The sequence below is a fragment of the Corylus avellana genome, chromosome 6 (assembly GCF_965113065.1).
Source record: "Corylus avellana chromosome 6, dhCorAvel1.hap1.2, whole genome shotgun sequence".
In the NCBI taxonomy this organism is placed as follows: domain Eukaryota; kingdom Viridiplantae; phylum Streptophyta; class Magnoliopsida; order Fagales; family Betulaceae; genus Corylus; species Corylus avellana.
The window spans coordinates 7,293,706-7,313,253 of record NC_142495.1 but is presented as its reverse complement, the minus strand read 5'-3'; the positions used below and the strand labels follow the sequence as shown (position 1 = coordinate 7,313,253).

The window sequence follows — 19,548 nt, the reverse complement described above, 5'->3', positions numbered from 1 at the left end:
TTTACTAAGAAATTACAATATCTTTAATGAATACAAGATAATCTTCCACCCATACGTTTTTCAAGGATTGATTGATAGCTGCCTTCCCTAAATGGTGAGCAGCAAAGTTGGTTTCCCTCTTGATGTGCACCGCATACCACAAATGGAGACTATTCAACACAACTTTTGCATCATCAATAAGCTGTTCATACCGACTCCTGCATAGTCTTTCATTTCGTAAGGCCTGTATTATTTCCAGAGCATTTCCTTCCACAAAAAACATTTTGAAACCCCCAAGTCTTTGCTTAATTCACAACTTTCCAGACTGCAAAAGCTTCCGCCACTGTTGGGTTAGACATTTACGGGTTTGAGGAGCACATAGATGCCATTACCTTCCCTTCATAATCTCTTGCAATTGCACTTGCCCCCCATCTTCTCTTTCGATTTGTCTATCATCGTATCCTAATTTGTCTTTATCATATCAACCGGTTATTTCTCTGTATTGATTTCACACGTTTTGGTTCTTCATACCAAGTACAACATTGTAAAATTAGCTACAAACATAACCAAAATTTTTACAAACTAGTTTGTAATTAATTCTTACAAACCAATCTAAAAAATTATCAAAGGTTGAGAAACTTTTTTTTTTTTTAAAAAAAAAATTTCTCTTTTAATATTTTAGTTTAGTTTCAAGCAAGTTTTACGCCAAATATTAAGATAGGAGTCGTGATTCAGAGCACATGGTGTGCTTAGCACGCGGTGCAGGAAATATATATTTTTTAATATTTTAATGCAAAAAAAAAAAAAAAAAAAATTTTGCCCTCGTGATATTTTACTTCACTCTTAAGGTAGTTCACGCCAAATATCTTTTAGGCCAAAAGTAACCTTACTGATAGCTAACCGCGCTATAAGACCAAAGCGGAAGAGGGAGGGTATTTCAGTCATCTCGGTAAGACCCGTAAAAGTTGATCGACGATCAAATTTGAATTGAATTGAGGTTTAGGGTTTCGTTCCATTTGGAGCAGCTCTGTTCTCGAACTTTTGGGAGGGAAAAAGCCAAAAGAAACCCTTGACGCAAAAACGCCCTCTACGTTTCATAAACCCTAATCGGTCTCAAATCTCGCCAGGTACTCTCAATCTCTCTCTGATTTCCGTTTGGTTGTTGAGGAAACGCAGGAAATGAAAAGAAAAAAAAAATGTGAATTGTTTATTCCTTTGGTTGCAATCTTGAAATTCCACAGTTTCTATGTTTAGCTTCGGAAGGAAGTTTAGCGCTACTGCTTGGTTTATTTGAGGTGATTTTTTAATTACTTTTGGGTTTTCGGGGTAACCAGACGTAGGAAAAGTTGTGGATGTTAAATTTGATTGGTTGCGACTCTGATTGTATAGAGTTCTCCGCTTAGCTAGTCAGTCGAGTATTTCTTAGAATTGCTTAGAATTTTCTTTTGATTTAAATTGCACTCCAATTTCTGTTCATTTATTGAGGAATTTTAGCTTCCATAGCCTGGATTTCCGCAGCTAATTCTTACCTGATTTATTTAAATTTTCTAGTGAATATTTTTAGTACTTATCAATGAAATTTAGCTTCCGAAGCTGGATTTGGTTTGCTGCTTCCTCACCACTTTTTTTTTAAAATGCGTGTAGTCCTTGTTCAATTAATGAAAATTTTCATTGCTGAGAAAATGTAGAAATGATTAATAATTTAAATTATTTGATAGTATCTATTTTTTATCTGAGGAATGAACATAATAATTTTTTGGATTATATTTATTTGTGACCTCAGGAATCAACACATGCCACTAAATTGAGACTAAAATCTTCACTCTGGTCTACTTGAGTTTGTATCTTTTTGATATTTAGAACAGTGGGGTAGTTAGTTCCTTGTTGGTTTGCAGTGGCTGTATTTCATTCTGAAAATATTGAAAGATGAGCACGACAGTACAGAGAACTCCCAAATCTGGGAGACATTCATTGTTTTTCCAAGATTTGGCATCTCCTGTTTCTGCCCGTAGGGGAAAATTTTCAACTCCAGGCCAGGCAGCTGCGGTATCTGCTCTATGGCGTGAGAATTTTTCAGGCTCAGATCTTCCGCCGCCTCCTGTCTTCACCTTGGAAGACCGCTCAGATTTTTCCCCTGAATCTGGAATTCCAGATTACCCATTATCTCCAGAAGTCAAATCAGACCCAAGAACTCCAATCCAGAGTTCTGGTCGAGACTTCTCGACTTCAGGGAAGGGCAAATCAGAGACAAGCACTTCTTATGCCATGATGGGTGCACAGCAAAACCAACAGGGTTCGGTGGGTTTGAGTTGGTGGTCGCCTACAACACCTGCAAAGAGTGGCAGTGAGCAAGATGAGAAAGGAAAGAATTCGCCTGTTGAGGGTGTGGTCCAGCCTGTTGCATTGATCACACTTCCGCCCCCAAGGGAAGTTGCAAGACCAGAGATACAGAGGAATTGCTTGCCCGCAGGGAACCTCAATGAGGAAGAATGGGTTACTGTTTATGGGTATTGTTTTATTCTTTCTTTTGTCTTTTATGGTTTTACCTATTTATTGTTTGGCTTTAATCTCCCTTTCATCCATCTTCTATGTAGTTCAGAGCTCTAGAATGGATGCATATTAAGGGATATTTGCTTTAAATGTTTGCCACACATTCTTTTGTTAATAGTGATTTTCTGAGTTTATATGTTTATGCCTGGGGTTGATAGAGTTTGGCTTTGTCCTGTCTGACATTAAAGAAGGAGATCCAATTATAGATAACAAGCACTGGTGGGATGGTTCAGTATAAGGTGATGGCAAATTATTTGAAAATTAAATTGTAGTCCTCTTTGCTTCTTTTTTGTTGCTTTTTGGCATGAGCAGTTGTGTCATCAATGGTGATTTTTGGTTTATTAGTGCAAGTGCTTTTGACTGCAAAATTTATACGAAGCAGGCTACATTTTATACATATTTGTTTTACTTGGGATGAAGATTCATCATTTAAGTAAACTTCCTCATTAATAGTAACTTGGTATTGAAGTATTTTTCTCAAGATGCAGGACCACTAGGTGGAGTGGAAGAACTGTAGCCAATAGATGATTTCCACTGATAGTCTCAATGCTTTAAACTTGAATGGAGACGGACTCTTGAATATGATATTATTTTTGCATTTTGACATGCTTGAAACACTTTTGAAGTTATATGAGTTACATAAGTTCTTATGTCATTTTAAACAAATACTGTATTCATTGTTGCTATTCCATATATTTTTGAGAGCACTATCACATGGAAGTTCTATTGGTTGTTAAACAAAGTGAAATTTGATTTGCATATGGCATTCTCTGCTTTATCTTTTACAGTCTTATGCATGCTTAACCTTTTGTATATTTCATCTCCTCAAGTGTTTAAAACACATAGCTCTTTGGGATCTTACAACTAATAGTTTACTTAAACAAAGTAAAATAGTGATCTTATTCTTGTTTTGTTTCATTGGCTTTATAATTCCTCTTATGTTTAAGATATAAGAGAACGTGTGGAACTTTGATCTTAATGGTTGTCAGTGGGAAAATGACCTCTTCTTGACGTGGATTCATTGAGAGCAGAATAACATGAGTTTACTTTTCTATCAAGTAGCAAGAGACTAAATGTTTCCCTTTGATTTGTTCAATGATTTTTAATTCCCATAACAACATTGTTGATTGGTCTCTAGTTCAATGATTCATTCAACCCTCTTGTGTTTTTAGAGTATGAAACCAAGAAGAATTTTCAGTTCAAAGTTGAGGAAGATGCAGAGGGTTGAATGAAGGCAAAGAATTGACAAGAACAAAATGATTAAGCCATCTCAGATGTTTCTTTTGAATATATTGTAGCAAAAATTTTCTTTCCATTTTTTTTTTTTTTTTTTTTTTCATATTATGTTTTCCAAAGACGATAATATAGAAACTAAGGTTAGGTTTTTTTTTTTTTTTTTTGTCATCGAAACAAATACATTAATAAACAATTCAAAACACTAAATACTTATAAAAACACAAATAGTATTCACATATATGTCACATCATAATATTTTTTCAAACAAAAAACAAAAAAATACATTAAAAAACATGCACTAAGCCCTTGTTTGAAGAACTTTTTGGGAAGTGCTTTCACTTTTCAAACACTGAAAAAACTCAGACAATAGATACCAAATGGATACTCATATGTGGCCCTTACCACTTGCACAATTTTCAAAATGAATCCCAAAACACTTTTTAAAAAACATCTCACACCTTTATATAGGAATGTTTTGAAAACACTTGCTCATTTTTCAGGTGTGGAGGCTGCCTTGTTACATATAATTTTTTTTTAAGTGGAGGCTGGCCTCCAAGGGTGGAAGCTACTGGATTTGTGTCGCGACCACCAAGGGGGCTACTGATCTGCCTGGTGGCTGATTTGCTTAATGAAGCCAGCCTCCAATAGTTTAGGAAATTGACAAGTTTTTTCTGAAAGGCATAAAAACTGAGTAGTGTGTTTGAAAAGGAAAAAACTGAGAAGTGTGTTCAGAAAATAGAAGAAACAAAACTTTTTTGTGGAACCCACAAACAACACTTTAAATGCGCCCCTCGCCGAAAACACTTTTTAGTTCTGCATTTTCAAGAACTCTTTCCAAAAACTTTATGAAACAGGCTCTAAATAGTTCCTTGTTGTATGGGTTGGTAAACCTGAGAATTAAAGCATTTCTTTAGGCTTAGACTATCTGTAAACATAATAGACAAGAGATTCAAGGTCGAACACGCCTGATGGTGTTTTCCACCCTTGAAACATGAGGTTTTAGTGTTTGAAACTTCTAGGGTCTGCCTTTAAGCCTCTTACTTGAGGCTTAAACCCTTTAAAGCTATGTTTTTTTTTTTCTTTTTTCTTTTTTTAAATTATTATTATTGCTATTATTATTATTATTATTATTATTTTTTTTTTATATTCCCTTAGTTGTTCATTATGTAAGTATATGAAATATGCTTATTTTCTTATTACATTATTGGTCTTTAATAGTGTTCTTTTTTCTTTTCAGGTTTTCCCCTGCTGATACAAATTTAGTATTGAGGGAGTTTGAAAAGTGTGGTGTGATTTTGAAACATGTTCCTGGTCCAAGAGAAGCTAACTGGATGCACATTCTATATCAGGTTCTTCTTCTTTCCTCTTGTTTCAAGTTTGATAAATATGGCTTCTTTTATTCAACATCAATAATCTTTTTATTCCATCTTTTCTTGGGGCCTTCGGTGTTACTATAACTCTTTGTCTAATTGAAAACCATGCTTGTCATGCTTACTAATGATAAGTGTATGCCGAGTGGACTTAAATTAACTAAGAAGGTGATAGACTTAAAATCTCCTTGATTATTATTATTATTTTTTAAAAGCTGGCTGAATATAGTGAAGTGTGTAGATATTGTTTTCTCTGAACATTTTGTTTTGTGAAGGCATTCTCCTTGGTAAAATTTTTTGCTTTGTTTTGATTTGCTAAATGTGGAAAAACTGCTACCTATTCTTTACCTATTCAAAGCTGGCTTCTTGTTGGCTGGATGCTCCAGTGGATTTTAAGCAAATGCACCAATGGTCAATAGTGACCGTTCTATTTTATATTCTCACCAACTCTAGGATGGAAATTCTTGAACTATCGACCACTTTGATGGCATCCGCTAGTACAAAAGTAAGATCCTGTATTCATGATTTGCATAGAAAGTATTTCCTAAATTTTCTCGTTATTATGTCTGAAAAGTTAATTTTATAAGCACCTGAAGCCACTAATGTTATTCCATTCAGTACATTAGAAAATGCTATCTCCATGTTTTATACTTAAAAAGTCTTTATTACGTCTAAAGTATACAGACTATCAAGATGAAATTGGATTTTCAAGATCTTTCTTCCACTAATATTGGCTGTAATTCATCTGTTGCATGTGACATATAATATGTGAAACTTGATATGGACAAGAAAAAGTATACAGTTGAGGATTTTTGAATTACTTTTATTGCTAACACAAGAAAAATTTGCTGTGAATCCACAGACAAAATCAATCTGGTATTTTTCAGATGCTAAACAAATAGTATCTAAGGCTCCATTTGTTAAAATTTTTTATTTGTTTTATGTTTTTTCTTCCCAAATAAAATTATTAATAAGTAACCCAAACACAAAACACTCCTAAAAGTACAAAAATAGTTTTCATCTTTATGTCACATTAGAATACTTTTTAAAACCAAAAATGACAAATACCCCCAAAACACATTAACAAACAGAGCCTAAGTTGTCCATGTCTACTTTGACAATGAGCTTGCCACTTTGTTGGCCATTATTTGGAAATCCTTCCTAATCTGTTGTAGGGGTTATAATATGCATCTGCTGCCTTTTTTTTGTTTTTCTTCTTTTTTCTTTTTAGTTTTTGGGGTTTACCAAAAGGGTTACTGATTTGGTTGGTTTATTTATTGTTGGTGCAGAATCGTTTTGATGCTCAGAAGGCTCTTAGCAAAAATGGCATGCAAATTAATGGGGTACTGATTGTAGGTGTGAAGCCATTGGATCCAATGCAACGTCAGGCTTTGAATGAAAGGGTTAACAATCAGGGATTCATGCCTTTACCTCCTCCATCTGCAAAATACTCAGAGGCGAACACATTGAGAGCCCCTTCTCGCCCCTACTATCTTCAAAATGGCAATACTAATGTGCGGCAGTCAGGAGGTGCCATTGCTTCCCCTACAAAATCTTTGGCGTCCAAAATCATGGATTTGATGTTTGGAGTTTAGGCCAGTTTTAGTGTTTATTTTTTTGTGCCATCTGGCTTCAATCAAATATGCAACCACTCAGGCAATTGAATGATCAGATGAGAGTTTCAGCACATGTAAGCTTGAAGCGGCTTTTTCTTTTCCTCATTTTTTTTTTTTTAAAGTCTTTCCTCCCAGTGAGAAATGTTTGATTTCCTTTTTCTTTTTCTTAAAATCCTCAAAGACTTTGTACCATTCACTTCGAGATATGTGACAAGATGTAAACATTTGGAATTCTGATGTGAGAGCAAAGATGCGTGATAATCTGAGTTTTATTCATCTATGTTTGTTTATTTTCAAGCTACATAAGAAGACCAGCAAAGGCCCATAATAAGAAACATCATTAGATATCAAAAGCTCCTGCCACTTGTTATAGGCCTAGAAATAACACATTATGATTTTTTTATTTTTTTTAAAATGCATTTTGAAAAGATAATTTTTTTGCGGTTTGATTTAAAATTGCACTTTCTTATTTGGGAAATGCAGTGCTGAAAGCACTCTTAGTTGTGCAGGTTGGGACTAACAAGAAATAGAAGTAGCAAAGAATTGAGAGAAAAATTCTCTTGGGAACTTCATTCAATGAATTGATTCTTGTACATTTACAGTATATATAGCATATACTAACGTCTAACTACATAACAATAAGTTGTTATTTACAAACCAATCTTAATAGAAAGAATAACAGCTTTAACCATCCTATCAGCAGCAGCTCATCGCTTCAATGTTTTCAAACTATTACGAGTGCGATCGATCGCTTTGCATGAAGGCGATCGATCACACTACTAGAGAGTTTTTGTTTCTTCTCTGATAGTACGATCGATCACACTTATTAACATTGCTCGATCGCAATTACAAAAACTCAAAATACTTTGAGTTCTAGATACTCCCCCTCAAGATGGATGGTGAAGATCTAGTATAGACATCTTGGACAGTAGATCAGTAAACAAAGCAGAACCAAGAGGTTTGGTGAAGATATCTGTCAATTGATGATTAGAGGGAACATGCAAAGTCTTGAGTAGCCCCATCTAAATTTTCTCACGAACCAAATGACAGTCAATTTCTATGTGTTTGGTTCGTTCATAGAAAACATGGTTTGCTACAATATGGAGAGCTGCATGGCTATCACAGAAAATCAATGCTGGTTTCTAATAAGGAGCTTACAAATAATCCAAGAGGGAAAACAACCATGTTAGCTCACAAGATACAGCAGCCATAGATCTATACTCAGCTTCAACTGATGATCTGGAAACGGCTTGTTGCTTTTTGGATCTCCAGGATATCATAGAGTCACCAATGAATACACAGAAACCTGTGATGGACCTTCTAGTGTCAAGGCAACCAGCCCAATCAAAATTAGAGAAAGCCTTAACCTTGAAATCTGAGATAGCTGGAAAGACTAGTCACTGTCCTGGAGCAGACTTGATGTATCTTAAAACCCTATGTGCTGCATCTAAATGAGGTTGGCAAGGTTTATCCATGAATTGACTCGATGTTTGAACTAAGTAAGACAAGTCTGGTCTAGTCACTGTCAAGTAAAGCAACCTTCCAATAAGGCGTCTTTAGCTTGTGGAATCATCTAATAAAGGACCATTATCTTTGGACAACTTCACATTTTGCTCCATTGGAAACTTAGCTGGTTTAGAAGCTAATAAACCAGAATCTTGTAACACTTCTAGGGCATACTTCCCGCAAATTGTTACGTAAACAATTTCTCATATTACATTATGAGGAATTTAGGACTTGGGGTTTGAGCATTACCATCAGATTAAAATTAAATGATTAATAATTAAGTAACGAATGTGTTTCTTATAATTTATACTTTATAATCACAATTTGTAGTATGTAAAAACTTAACAATTTGAATTTAAATCATATATATGTCATGAATCGTGATCATGGGATCATAAAATATAAGTATATAAAAATTAATATTGACCCATATAATGATACAATCATATAAGTATATAAATGTTTACATATAAGATACAATATATATTAATATTGACATTATATACTTGACTTGTGTTAAGCATTAACATTTTAACATATTAATTAAATAATATTATATGCAATATGATAATAGTGATTAGTGTGTGTGAGTGTGTGACATAAAGCGTTTTATGTTGTGATTTAAAAAATACTTAATCTAAAATAAGAAAAAAAAAATGCGATTGAGAAAAACACAATTTTTAAAATCGTAATTATTAAAATTGAAATAACAAACTGACCCTAAATAATACTACATAACACAATTTTTATTCTTAATTCCTAAATTTTGAATTTTAAATTTTTTATTGAATTTAATCGTAGCCATCCAATTTAATTGAATTTAATCTTAGCCGTTGAATTTGATCTATGTATATAAGTGTAAACCAATTTGAACGAATTATATGGTGCTCCACATGACATAATAACCTCATTAATCTGACGTTGTAAATTGAATATGAAAGTCAAGATCCTAATAAACGGTCTAGATCATCTACTATGCTTGCATGGAACCGGTCTCACTATTAGACACACACAGAGGATTAATTCCAGGTGAATATATTCAAGGATTAATTCCGTAATGCGTGCGCTATCAAGCATTAATGTTGAAAATGTTTTGATGATCTAATAGCCGTTGGATGATATTATTTTTCCAAATCCAACAGTTGCAAATTAGAGAACCCAATTTAACCTAAATCTCTCCATTCTGTCGACTCTCCTCTTACAGTCTCCACCATCCTCCTCGCCTCCTATCTCTGTTGCCGCTCCCACCGCTCCCCCAGTGCCCCCAACAGCAACCACCACCACCACCGCAGCAACCACACACCTCGACGCCTGGCTGAAGCTGAACGGCTCGTGCCCGGTTTCCAGGAACTTGCCCCTACCAACCCCGCTGACCACGCCGCTCTCGGAGGTCGTTTCACTCTCGCAGTACGCCGCGGATCGGAGGCGGAGCAGGTGATAAGATTTGTGGGTTTTTCTTTTCTTTTTGGGTTTTTTTTTTTTTTTTTTTTCTCCGTTTCTTCTTGGGTGGTGGGTGGTTTGGGGTTTTGCCGTTTGATGTGTTCGTTTGGTTTCCCAGAAAAATTTGGAAATATTTTTGGATAGATAGGTATTGGGGTTTCTGTTTTTTACTGAATTATGGTTTGTGTTTGATGAAATTAGAGCAGAAAAAGTATCTTCGTCTTATTAAACAGATGGGTGTTGGTCTTTCACATAATATTGAATTCTAGGATTGAATCATTTTTGCTAAATTCATGTACATATACATCCCAAAATTAATCGAGCTTGAGCTCGAGCTCGAACAGGGTTCCAACCCTATCGAGCCGAGCTCGAGCAACATTTCTAGGCTCGTGTCGAGCTCGAGCCTGGCCTCAAAGTAAACGAGCCGAGCCCGGACAAGCCAAGCTCGCCCAAGCTCGGCTGGTTTACACCCCTAGATCTGAGTACATGAGTAATTTGGCTTTATCTTTGTTCTTTTTGGTAGACAAGAAAAGATAAGGAATGTTAGAGGAACTGAAACTTTTAGATTCAGATTTTCTATAGTTTGGTAGCTACAAGTAATTGGTCTGTAATGAAAGTTACGCTATTAGATTGTCCAAGATTTTTCTTCTTTGTTATTGAGATTAGAACAGCGGAAAATGTACAAATTAAGGTTTTCTTTATTTAACTTTTTTTTATTTTCTTGCACTTTCTTAGCAAGCAAACACTGGGTGTTGTAGAACATATAGATCATCTCACGTATTAATAGGATTTGATTTTTTCTGCGAACCAATGGAAGATATATCAGTTTTAATCTGAGTTACCCTTTTGTTTTGAAGCAGTAGGTAAAGTATATTGACTGTGGAAAAATGCCTTCGCAAAAGATTGAAACTGGTCACCAAGATGTGATCCACGATGTGGCAATGGATTACTATGGTAAGCGTCTTGCCACGGCCTCGTCAGACCATTCCATTAAGATAGTTGGGGTGAGCAATACAACCTCTCAGCCTCTTGCGACATTAACTGGCCACCAAGGACCTGTTTGGCAGGTAGTCTGGGCTCACCCGAAATTTGGGTCTTTTCTCGCTTCATGTTCTTATGACGGGCACGTGATAATATGGAAGGAGGGTAATCCAAATGAGTGGACCCAAGCTCACGTCTTTGATGACCACAAGTCCTCTGTCAATTCTATTGCTTGGGCTCCTCATGAACTGGGTCTTTGTTTAGCATGTGGTTCCTCTGATGGGAATATCTCAGTTTTCACTGCAAGACCGGATGGTGGTTGGGACACCTCGAGGATTGACCAAGCTCATCCAGTTGGTGTCACTTCTGTTTCATGGGCTCCCTCAACTGCGCCTGGTGCTCTTGTTGGTTCTGGCTTGCTTGATCCTGTTCAGAAGCTCTGCTCAGGTGGTTGTGATAATACTGTGAAGGTGTGGAAGCTCTATAATGGGAGTTGGAAGATGGATTGCTTTCCAGCTCTTCAGATGCATACAGATTGGGTTCGTGATGTTGCGTGGGCACCCAACTTGGGACTTCCAAAATCTACAATTGCAAGTGCCTCACAGGATGGCAAAGTCATCATATGGACTGTGGTCAAGGAGGGGGATCAATGGGAAGGCAAGGTTTTGAATGATTTTAAGACTCCTGTCTGGAGGGTCTCCTGGTCGCTGACGGGAAACATATTGGCTGTCGCTGACGGAAACAACAATGTGACATTGTGGAAGGAAGCAGTCGACGGGGAGTGGCAACAGGTTTCCACAGTTGAGCCTTAGCATCCATATTACTTTTGCCCTTGAAGTACTGGATTTTGTTCTAAATCTTTTTCATCCACATGTTTTAGGACATTGTTTCTTTACATTGTCATGTATCTTAGTACTTTGCCTGATATTGCGATTATATCAAAACCCTAGACTTGCCAGAAACAAATGTGGATTGTAGTTTGTCAAAAATTATCTTGAAATTTGTTGATGATTGGTTGTGGTGGATTTCTTATCTCAGTTTTGAAATGTTTCCAATCTTTTGAGTTTTGTTTTGGCTAATCTACATTGATAAGTGAACTGTCTGCTGGTTAATAAATATACAAACATGTATTAATATGATTCAACATAGAACCCACCCCGTACCCAAGCCCACCCTTTATGCTTGAGCTGAAGTGCTTTTTGGTAGGAGAGAAAAAGTTTTGTATATCTATAGAATGTTTTGTTTCATTTGAAGCATTGCCATGGTAAAAATTCATTACTATTGTCCCTTTTTTTTTTTTTTTTTTGGTGGCATAAAAGAGGGTGAAGAAGTTGGTCTTCGAGCAGCTGTAGTATCATTATTTTCATTGCACTTGATGACTGCCATATGCGGGCAACAAATAGCAGATATCTCTGAACAACTTGTTTATTGTCATGAAGGTAACTGTTCAAATTTTTTAGAATAAAAAGGAAATGAATTTGAAAATATAAATAACAGGAAATTTGATCCTCAAATTTGTGGAAAGTTTGTTGTCTTTTTAAGTGGGTACATCGTAAAGACCGGAACTTCGTATGGAGCAGAAGCCACTGAATGAAGCATTCGCTCAGCAGGGGCATAAAAAGGGTAATCCATTTGCAGTGGGTGGAGACATTTGAGGTGGATTGTCAATTGTTTTCAGGCTTTTTTATTTTTTATTTTTGTGAGAAATGACGCACTTCTTGCAAGCCACAGGAGTTGTGGTAATTCAAAGATTTTTTTTGGTTTTTGTTTTGTAACAATGTGATGGTGATGCACAACTTTGAGTTGCAGCAGCGTCTAGCAATTTTTGAGTATAGCTTATTAGCTTCTTGAGAACAAAAAAAAGAAAAAGGAGGTATATGTTGTTAGGAGAACGACATTTCTGTACAGTTTTCTGGTAATCCCCGTAATCCACCTTTATGTTGATGTTTGTTTGTATTTATTTATTTATTTTTGGTCCGGGTTTGGCTGGGGGTGTAAGTGACCAATTAGTGCTAGTGTAATAGGAGTCCTGCTATCCGGCTGCCTAGAGTCAGACAAGTGTCTGCCAAAGTTTGACGTGGCAAATCAGAGACAAGCATTTCTTATGCCATGATGGGTGCACAGCAAAACCAACCGGGTTCGGTGGGTTTGAGTTGGTGGTCGCCTACAACACCTGCAAAGAGTGGCAGTGAGCAAGATGAGAATGGAAAGAATTCGCCTGTTGAGGGTGTGGTCCAGCCTGTTGCGTTGATCACACTTCTGCCCCCAGGGGAAGTTGCAAGACCAGAGATACAGAGGAATTGCTTGCCCGCAGGGAACCTCAATGAGGAAGAATGGGTTACTGTTTATGGGTATTGTTTTATTCTTTCTTTTGTCTTTTATGGTTTTACCTATTTATTGTTTGGCTTTAATCTCTCTTTCATCCATCTTCTATGTAGTTCAGAGCTCTAGAATGGATGCATATTAAGGGATATTTGCTTTAAATGTTTGCCACACATTCTTTTGTTAATAGTGATTTTCTGAGTTTATATGTTTATGCCTGGGGTTGATAGAGTTTGGCTTTGTCCTGTCTGACATTAAAGAAGGAGATCCAATTATAGATAACAAGCACTGGTGGGATGGTTCAATATAAGGTGATGGCAAATTATTTGAAAATTAAATTGTAGTCCTCTTTGCTTATTTTTTGTTGCTTTTTGGCATGAGCAGTTGTGTCATCAATGGTGATTTTTGGTTTATTAGTGCAAGTGCTTTTGACTGCAAAATTTATACGAAGCAGGCTACATTTTATACATATTTGTTTTACTTGGGATGAAGATTCATCATTTAAGTAAACTTCCTCATTAGTAGTAACTTGGTATTGAAGTATGTTTCTCAAAGTATCAATGCTAGATGCTTTGAGAACTCCACTAGGACCATAGAGGAATTGACCCATTTCTTCTTCTTTACTTTGTATTCCTGGACAGCCGCTTGGCTTGCTCCTATAGAGATCAGTTTCTCTAATTTCCTTTTTCATTTTTCTCCCTCTTAGGCGCTCTCTTTTATACTTCCCGTGTATGTGGGTTGCGCCCCTCTGCACTTTTTATATCATTATTACTTATAAAAAAAAAAAGGTATTTTTCTCAAGATGCAGGACCACTAGGTGGAGTGGAAGAACTGTAGCCAATAGATGATTTCCACTGATAGTCTCAATGCTTTAAACTTGAATGGAGACGGACTCTTGAATATGATATTATTTTTGCATTTTGACATGCTTGAAACACTTTTGAAGTTATATGAGTTACATAAGTTCTTATGTCATTTTAAACAAATACTGTATTCATTTTTGCTATTCCATATATTTTTGAGAGCACTATCACATGGAAGTTCCATTGGTTGTTGAACAAAGTGAAATTTGATTTGCATATGGCATTCTCTGCTTTATCTTTTACAGTCTTATGCATGCTAAACCTTTTGTATAATTCATCTCCTCAATTGTTTAAAACACATAGCTCTTTGGGATCTTACAACTAATAGTTTACTTAAACAAAGTAAAATAGTGATCTTATTCTTGTTTTGTTTCATTGGCTTTATAATTCCTCTTATGTTTAAGATATAAGAGAACGTGTGGAACTTTGATCTTAATGGTTGTCAGTGGGAAAATGACCTCTTCTTGACGTGGATTCATTGAGAGCAGAATAGCATGAGTATACTTTTCTATCAAGTAGCAAGAGACTAAATGTTCCCCTTTGATTTGTTCAATGATTTTTAATTCCCATAACAACGTTGTTGATTGGTCTCTAGTTCAATGATTCATTCAACCCTCTTGTGTTTTTAGAGTATGCAACCAAGAAGAATTTTCAGTTCAAAGTTGAGGAAGACGTAGATGGTTGAATGAAGGCGAAGAATTGACAAGAACAAAATGTTTAAGCCATCTCAGATGTTTCTTTTGAATATATTGTAGCAAAAATTTTCTTTCCATTTTTTTTTTTTTTTCTTTCGTATTATGTTTTCCCAAGGCGATAATATAGAAACTAAGGTTATGTATTTTTTTTTTTTTTGTCTTTCGTATTTTGTCATCAAAACAAATACATTAACAAACAATCCAAAACACTAAATACTTATAAAAACACAAATAGTATTCACATATATGTCGCATCATAATATTTTTCCAAACAAAAAACAAAAAAATACATTAAAAAACATGCACTAAGCCCTTGTTTGGAGAAGTTTTTGAGAAGTGTTTTCACTTTTCAAACACTGAAACAACTCAGACAATAGATACCAAATGGATTCTCATATGTGGCTCTTACCACTTACACACTTTTCAAAATGAATCCCAAAACACTTTTTAAAAAACATCGCACACCTTTATATAGGAATGTTTTGAAAACACCTGCTCGTTTTTCAGGTGTGGAGGCTGCCTGGTTACATATAATTTTTTTTTAAGTGGAGGCTGGCCTCCAAGGGTGGAAGCTACTGGATTTGTGTCGCGACCACCATGGGGGCTACTGATCTGCCTGGTGGCTGATTTGCTTAATGAAGCCAGCCTCCAATAGTTTAGGAAATTGACAATTAAAGCATTTTTTTAGGCTTAGACTATCTGTAAACATAATAGACAAGAGATTCAAGGTTGAACACGCCTGATGGTGTTTTCCACCTTTGAAACATGAGGTTTTAGTGTTTGAAACTTCTAGGGTCTGCCTCTGACCATCTTACTTGAGGGTTAAACTATTAAACGCTTTTTTTTTTTTTTTTAATTATTATTGTTATTATTTTTTATTTTATTTTTATATGCCCTTAGTTGTTCATTATGTAAGTATATGAAATGTGCTTATTTACTTATTACATTATTGGTCTTTAATACTGTTCTTTTTTCTTTTCAGGTTTTCCCCTGCTGATACAAATTTAGTATTGAGGGAGTTTGAAAAGTGTGGTGTGACTTTGAAACATGTTCCTGGTCCAAGAGAAGCTAACTGGATGCACATTCTATATCAGGTTCTTCTTCTTTCCTCTTGTTTCAAGTTTGATAAATATGGCTTCTTTTATTCAACATCAATTATCTTTTTATTCCATCTTTTCTTGGGGCCTTAGGTGTTACTATAACTCTGTCTAATTGAAAACCATGCTTGTCATGCTTACTAATGATAAGTGTATGCCGAGTGGACTTAAATTAACTAAGATGGTGATAGACTTAAAATCTTCTTGATTTTTATTTTTATTTTTATTTTTTTATTTTTAGCTGGCTGAATATAGTAAAATGTGTAGATATTGTTTTCTCTGAACATTTTGTTTCGTGAAAGGCATTCTCCTTTGTAAAATTTTTGCTTGGTTTTGATTTGCTAAATGTGGAAAAACTGCTACCTATTCTTTACGTATTGAAAGCTGGCTTCTTGTTGGCTGGATGCTTCAGTGGATTTTATGCAAATGCTCCAATGGTCAATAGTGACCGTTCTATTTTATATTCTCACTAACTCTAGGATGGAAATTCTTGAACTATCGACCATTTTGATGGCGTCCGCTAGTACGAATGTAAGATCATGTACTCATGATTTGCATAGAAAGTATTTCCTAAATTTTCTCGTTATTATGTCTGAAAAATTAATTTTATAAGCACGTGAAGCCACTAATGTTATTCCATTCAGTACATTAGAAAATGCTATCTCCATGTTTTATACTTAAAAAGTCTTTATTACATCTAAAGTATACAGACTATCAAGATGAAATTGGATTTTCAAGATCTTTCTTCCACTAATATTGGCTTTAATTCATCTGTTGCATGTGACATATAATATGTGAAACTTGATATGGACAAGAAAAAGTATACAGTTGAGGATTTTTGAATTACTTTTATTGCTAACACAAGAAAAATTTGCTGCGAATCCACAGACAAAATCAATCTGGTATTTTTCAGATGCTAAACAAATAGTATCTAATGCTCCATTTGTTAAAATTTTTGATTTGTTTTATGTTTTCTCTTCCCAAATAAAATTATTGATAAGTAACCCAAACTCAAAACACTCATAAAATTACAAAAAAACTTTTCATCTTTACGTCACATTAGAATACTTTTTAAAACCAAAAATGACAAATACCCCCAAAACACATTAACAAACAGAGCCTAAGTTGTCCATGTCTGCTTTGACAATGAACTTGCCGCTTTGTTGGCCATTATTTGGAAATCCTTCCTAATCTGTTGTAGGGGTTATAATATGCATCTGCTGCCTTTTTTTCGTTTTTCTTCTTTTTTCTTTTCAGTTTTTGGGGTTTACCAAAAGGGTTACTGATTTGGTTGGTTTATTTATTGTTGGTGCAGAATCGTTTTGATGCTCTGAAGGCTCTTAGCAAAAATGGCATGCAAATTAATGGGGTACTGATTGTAGGTGTGAAGCCATTGGATCCAATGCAACGTCAGGCTTTGAATGAAAGGGTTAAGAATCAGGGATTCATGCCTCCATCTGCAAAATACTCAGAGGCGAACACATTGAGAGCCCCTTCTCGCCCCTACTATCTTCAAAATGGCAATACTAATGTGCGTCAGTCAGGAGGTGTCGTTGCTTCCCCTACAAAATCTTTGGCGTCCAAAATCATGGATTTGATGTTTGGAGTTTAGGCCAGTTTTAGAGTTTATTTTTTTGTGCCATCTAGTTTCAATCAAATATGCATCCACTCAGGCAATTGAATGATCAGATGAGAGTTTCAGCACATGTAAGCTTGAAGCGGCTTTTTCTTTTCCTCATTTTTTTTTTTTTTTTTTTAAAGTTTTTCCTCCCAGTGAGAAATGTTTGATTTCCTTTTTCTTTTTCTTAAAATCCTCAAAAGACTTTGTACCATTCACTTCGAGGTTGATATGTGACAAGATGTAAACATTTGGAATTCTGATGTGAGAGCAAAGATGCGTTAGTACATGATAATCTGAGTTTTATTCATCTATGTTTGTTTATTTTCAAGCTACATAAGAAGACAAGCAAAGGCCAATAATAAGAACCATTATAAGAACCATAATGTCTCCACTTGTTATAGGCCTAGAAATAACACATTATGATATTTTTTTTTGTTATTAAAAAAAAGTGCATTTTCAAAATTAGTGCATCATACTCCAATTGCATGGCTGCTATCCACCTAGGATCAGTGGCAGCCTTCCTATAGGATATTGGTTCAGACTCGGGTAGCGTGGCCTGGTATAGTTGAAATTCTGAGAAGGACATAGGTCTAAGGGAGCCTGTTCTGACCTAGTGGTCATAGGGTGAGTTCGTTGTGGAGAGTCTGATGGGGCAGGGGAAGCAGATGATGGGGAAGCAGTAGCTAGGGTGGGGATAGGTGAAGGGATTGCAGCTGAAGGTGGTGATTGGTCAGAAATAGTAGCAGACTGGCAGGTGTGGGATGTTTAGGAGGATCATTAGCTGCAATATGGTCAGAAACAACATGCAAAATATATGGAATTGGACAAGAAATAGGGAGAAATAAGGGAGCATTACCTTGTGCATTGATCTTGGATGGAAGTTGTGAGGTAGCTTGATTCTTGGCATGGAAGGACTCCTCATCAAATATAACATGTTTAGACAAGTATGCTTTACTGGTAACAAATCCAAGCACTTATAGCCTGCATAGTTGTATCCAAGAAAAATGCAAGGTTTGGTTCTATTTATTATCATTATTATAACCCCGTGGTAAGTCACTTCGTAAGTCACTTGGTGACCCTGCGGTGGGTCACCAGTGGTAGGCCTTGGCGTGCATTCGGGTCAAGGTACTGCCAATGCCAGTGCTAACAGCCTAACATGACATGGAACCTAACAATTTGTAGAAATCGACATTGTACAAAATTCATGAATTTCTTCCCTTTTAAGGGGTTAAAAGCAGTTTTTGTCCTTTTCAGAAGTAATTCTATTTCTTCTTTCATTATTTTTCATTTTTTTCGATGTTTACGTGGATTGATTTTTTAACTAAAAAATTAATTGTCACACCACATTAATTTTGAGAGAATGACATTACTCAGATTATAAAGCTACAAAATGGAGTGTAATGATCTTTGTAGAGAGTCTTACCCAATAAATGCAAGACCAATTCTAAAACCTTAGGACAAGGAAAACAATTTCTTGACCTACCAACTCTTCTTCTTTGGTTTTCCTGGGCTGTCAACTTTCTATTCAATGACTAAAGAAACCCATCCATCTATGAACAGAAGAAGAAAAAAGAAAAAAAGAAAAAAAAGAAACCCATCCAAAAATTGAGCAAAATTTGGGTTTGTGTCATAGTACAAGAAGTTAGGGCATTGAATCATGGATCTTCATCCTCCTCCTTTATGGCTCTGACAATCCCAACTCCAGTAAATAAATAAAAAAGTTAGTGATATACAGCACACTGGCGTGCATGAACAGTCATGCATGCCAATGTTAGATATTTATTTTATTTTTACTGTTTAAATAATTATTTAATTATATTTTATAATTAAATAACACTGACGTGCATGACTGTTCATGCACGCCAGTGTGCTGCAGATCACTGCTCAATAAAAAAAGTCCCCAACTCCCAATTATCCAAGAGTAATACTAGTAAAAAATTTTGTCATGTGATTTTTAAAAGAGAATTGCTAGACTTTTTTTTTAATTTTTTTTTTCTCTCATTTTTTTTAAAAATTTTTATTGGATTTGTGAAGCTCATGTGTGAAATCCATGTATGAGACACATATAACTCTACGGATTTAATAATAATTTTAAGAAGTAAAATCACATTTGAAATGACACCCAAAAAAAAAAATGCTAATTATCTTTTTAACATTATTCCTTGCAAAAGGCAATAGTGGTCCTCCTTACTTTGAGAAAGAAAGACTACGGCCAACGGGGCCACGGCCCAAACAAACAGGCTCACGGGCTCTGTGGGCTATAGGCTATAAC

The 19,548-nt window shown here is 35.6% G+C and overlaps 2 protein-coding genes and 1 pseudogene across 6 annotated transcripts; all 3 read left to right on the top strand.

The window, feature by feature from the left end:
• Positions 1–921: 921 nt before the first annotated feature.
• On the top strand, positions 922–7,027 carry LOC132188440 (nuclear pore complex protein NUP35). The gene is made up of 4 exons (XM_059602883.2): positions 922–1,106; positions 1,875–2,486; positions 5,003–5,114; positions 6,425–7,027. The coding sequence occupies exons 2-4, from the start codon at positions 1,906–1,908 to the stop codon at positions 6,728–6,730; spliced, it is 999 nt and encodes a 332-aa protein (XP_059458866.1). The 5' UTR covers positions 922–1,106; positions 1,875–1,905; the 3' UTR covers positions 6,731–7,027.
• A 2,394-nt stretch (positions 7,028–9,421) lies between these two features.
• LOC132186969 (protein transport protein SEC13 homolog B) lies at positions 9,422–12,812 on the top strand. Of its 4 annotated transcripts, none has more exons than XR_009440783.2 (4): positions 9,422–9,691; positions 10,558–11,469; positions 11,998–12,117; positions 12,221–12,284. XR_009440783.2 is itself a non-coding variant. In XM_059601098.2 (3 exons), exons 2-3 carry the CDS (start codon positions 10,585–10,587, stop codon positions 12,724–12,726), a joined length of 909 nt encoding a protein of 302 aa, XP_059457081.1. In that variant the 5' UTR covers positions 9,423–9,691; positions 10,558–10,584; the 3' UTR covers positions 12,727–12,812. The 4 variants fall into 4 exon arrangements, 2 of the variants coding, with proteins under 2 accessions (XP_059457081.1, XP_059457082.2); XR_009440782.2 differs by having other exon boundaries at positions 12,204–12,284; XM_059601098.2 differs by lacking the exons at positions 11,998–12,117; positions 12,221–12,284 and adding an exon at positions 12,703–12,812 and having other exon boundaries at positions 9,423–9,691.
• LOC148584817 (nuclear pore complex protein NUP35 pseudogene) lies at positions 12,755–17,592 on the top strand (annotated as a pseudogene). Its single transcript, XR_015912642.1, has 3 exons — positions 12,755–13,029; positions 15,541–15,652; positions 16,971–17,592. The product of XR_015912642.1 is annotated as a nuclear pore complex protein NUP35 pseudogene (transcript).
• Positions 17,593–19,548: the final 1,956 nt, after the last annotated feature.

What these genes read in the sequence shown, in the direction of transcription:
- LOC132186969 (XM_059601098.2), top strand. Translation starts at nt 10,585, where the DNA reads ATGCCTTCGCAAAAGATTGAAACTGGTCACCAAGATGTGATCCACGAT. An exon ending in TCGACGGGGAGTGGCAACAG is followed by an intron (nt 11,470 to 12,702) that starts GTTTCCACAGTT and finishes CTAGTGTAATAG; the next exon opens with GAGTCCTGCTATCCGGCTGC.
- LOC132188440 (XM_059602883.2), top strand. Translation starts at nt 1,906, where the DNA reads ATGAGCACGACAGTACAGAGAACTCCCAAATCTGGGAGACATTCATTG. An exon ending in GAATGGGTTACTGTTTATGG is followed by an intron (nt 2,487 to 5,002) that starts GTATTGTTTTAT and finishes TTTTCTTTTCAG; the next exon opens with GTTTTCCCCTGCTGATACAA. An exon ending in GGATGCACATTCTATATCAG is followed by an intron (nt 5,115 to 6,424) that starts GTTCTTCTTCTT and finishes TTGTTGGTGCAG; the next exon opens with AATCGTTTTGATGCTCAGAA.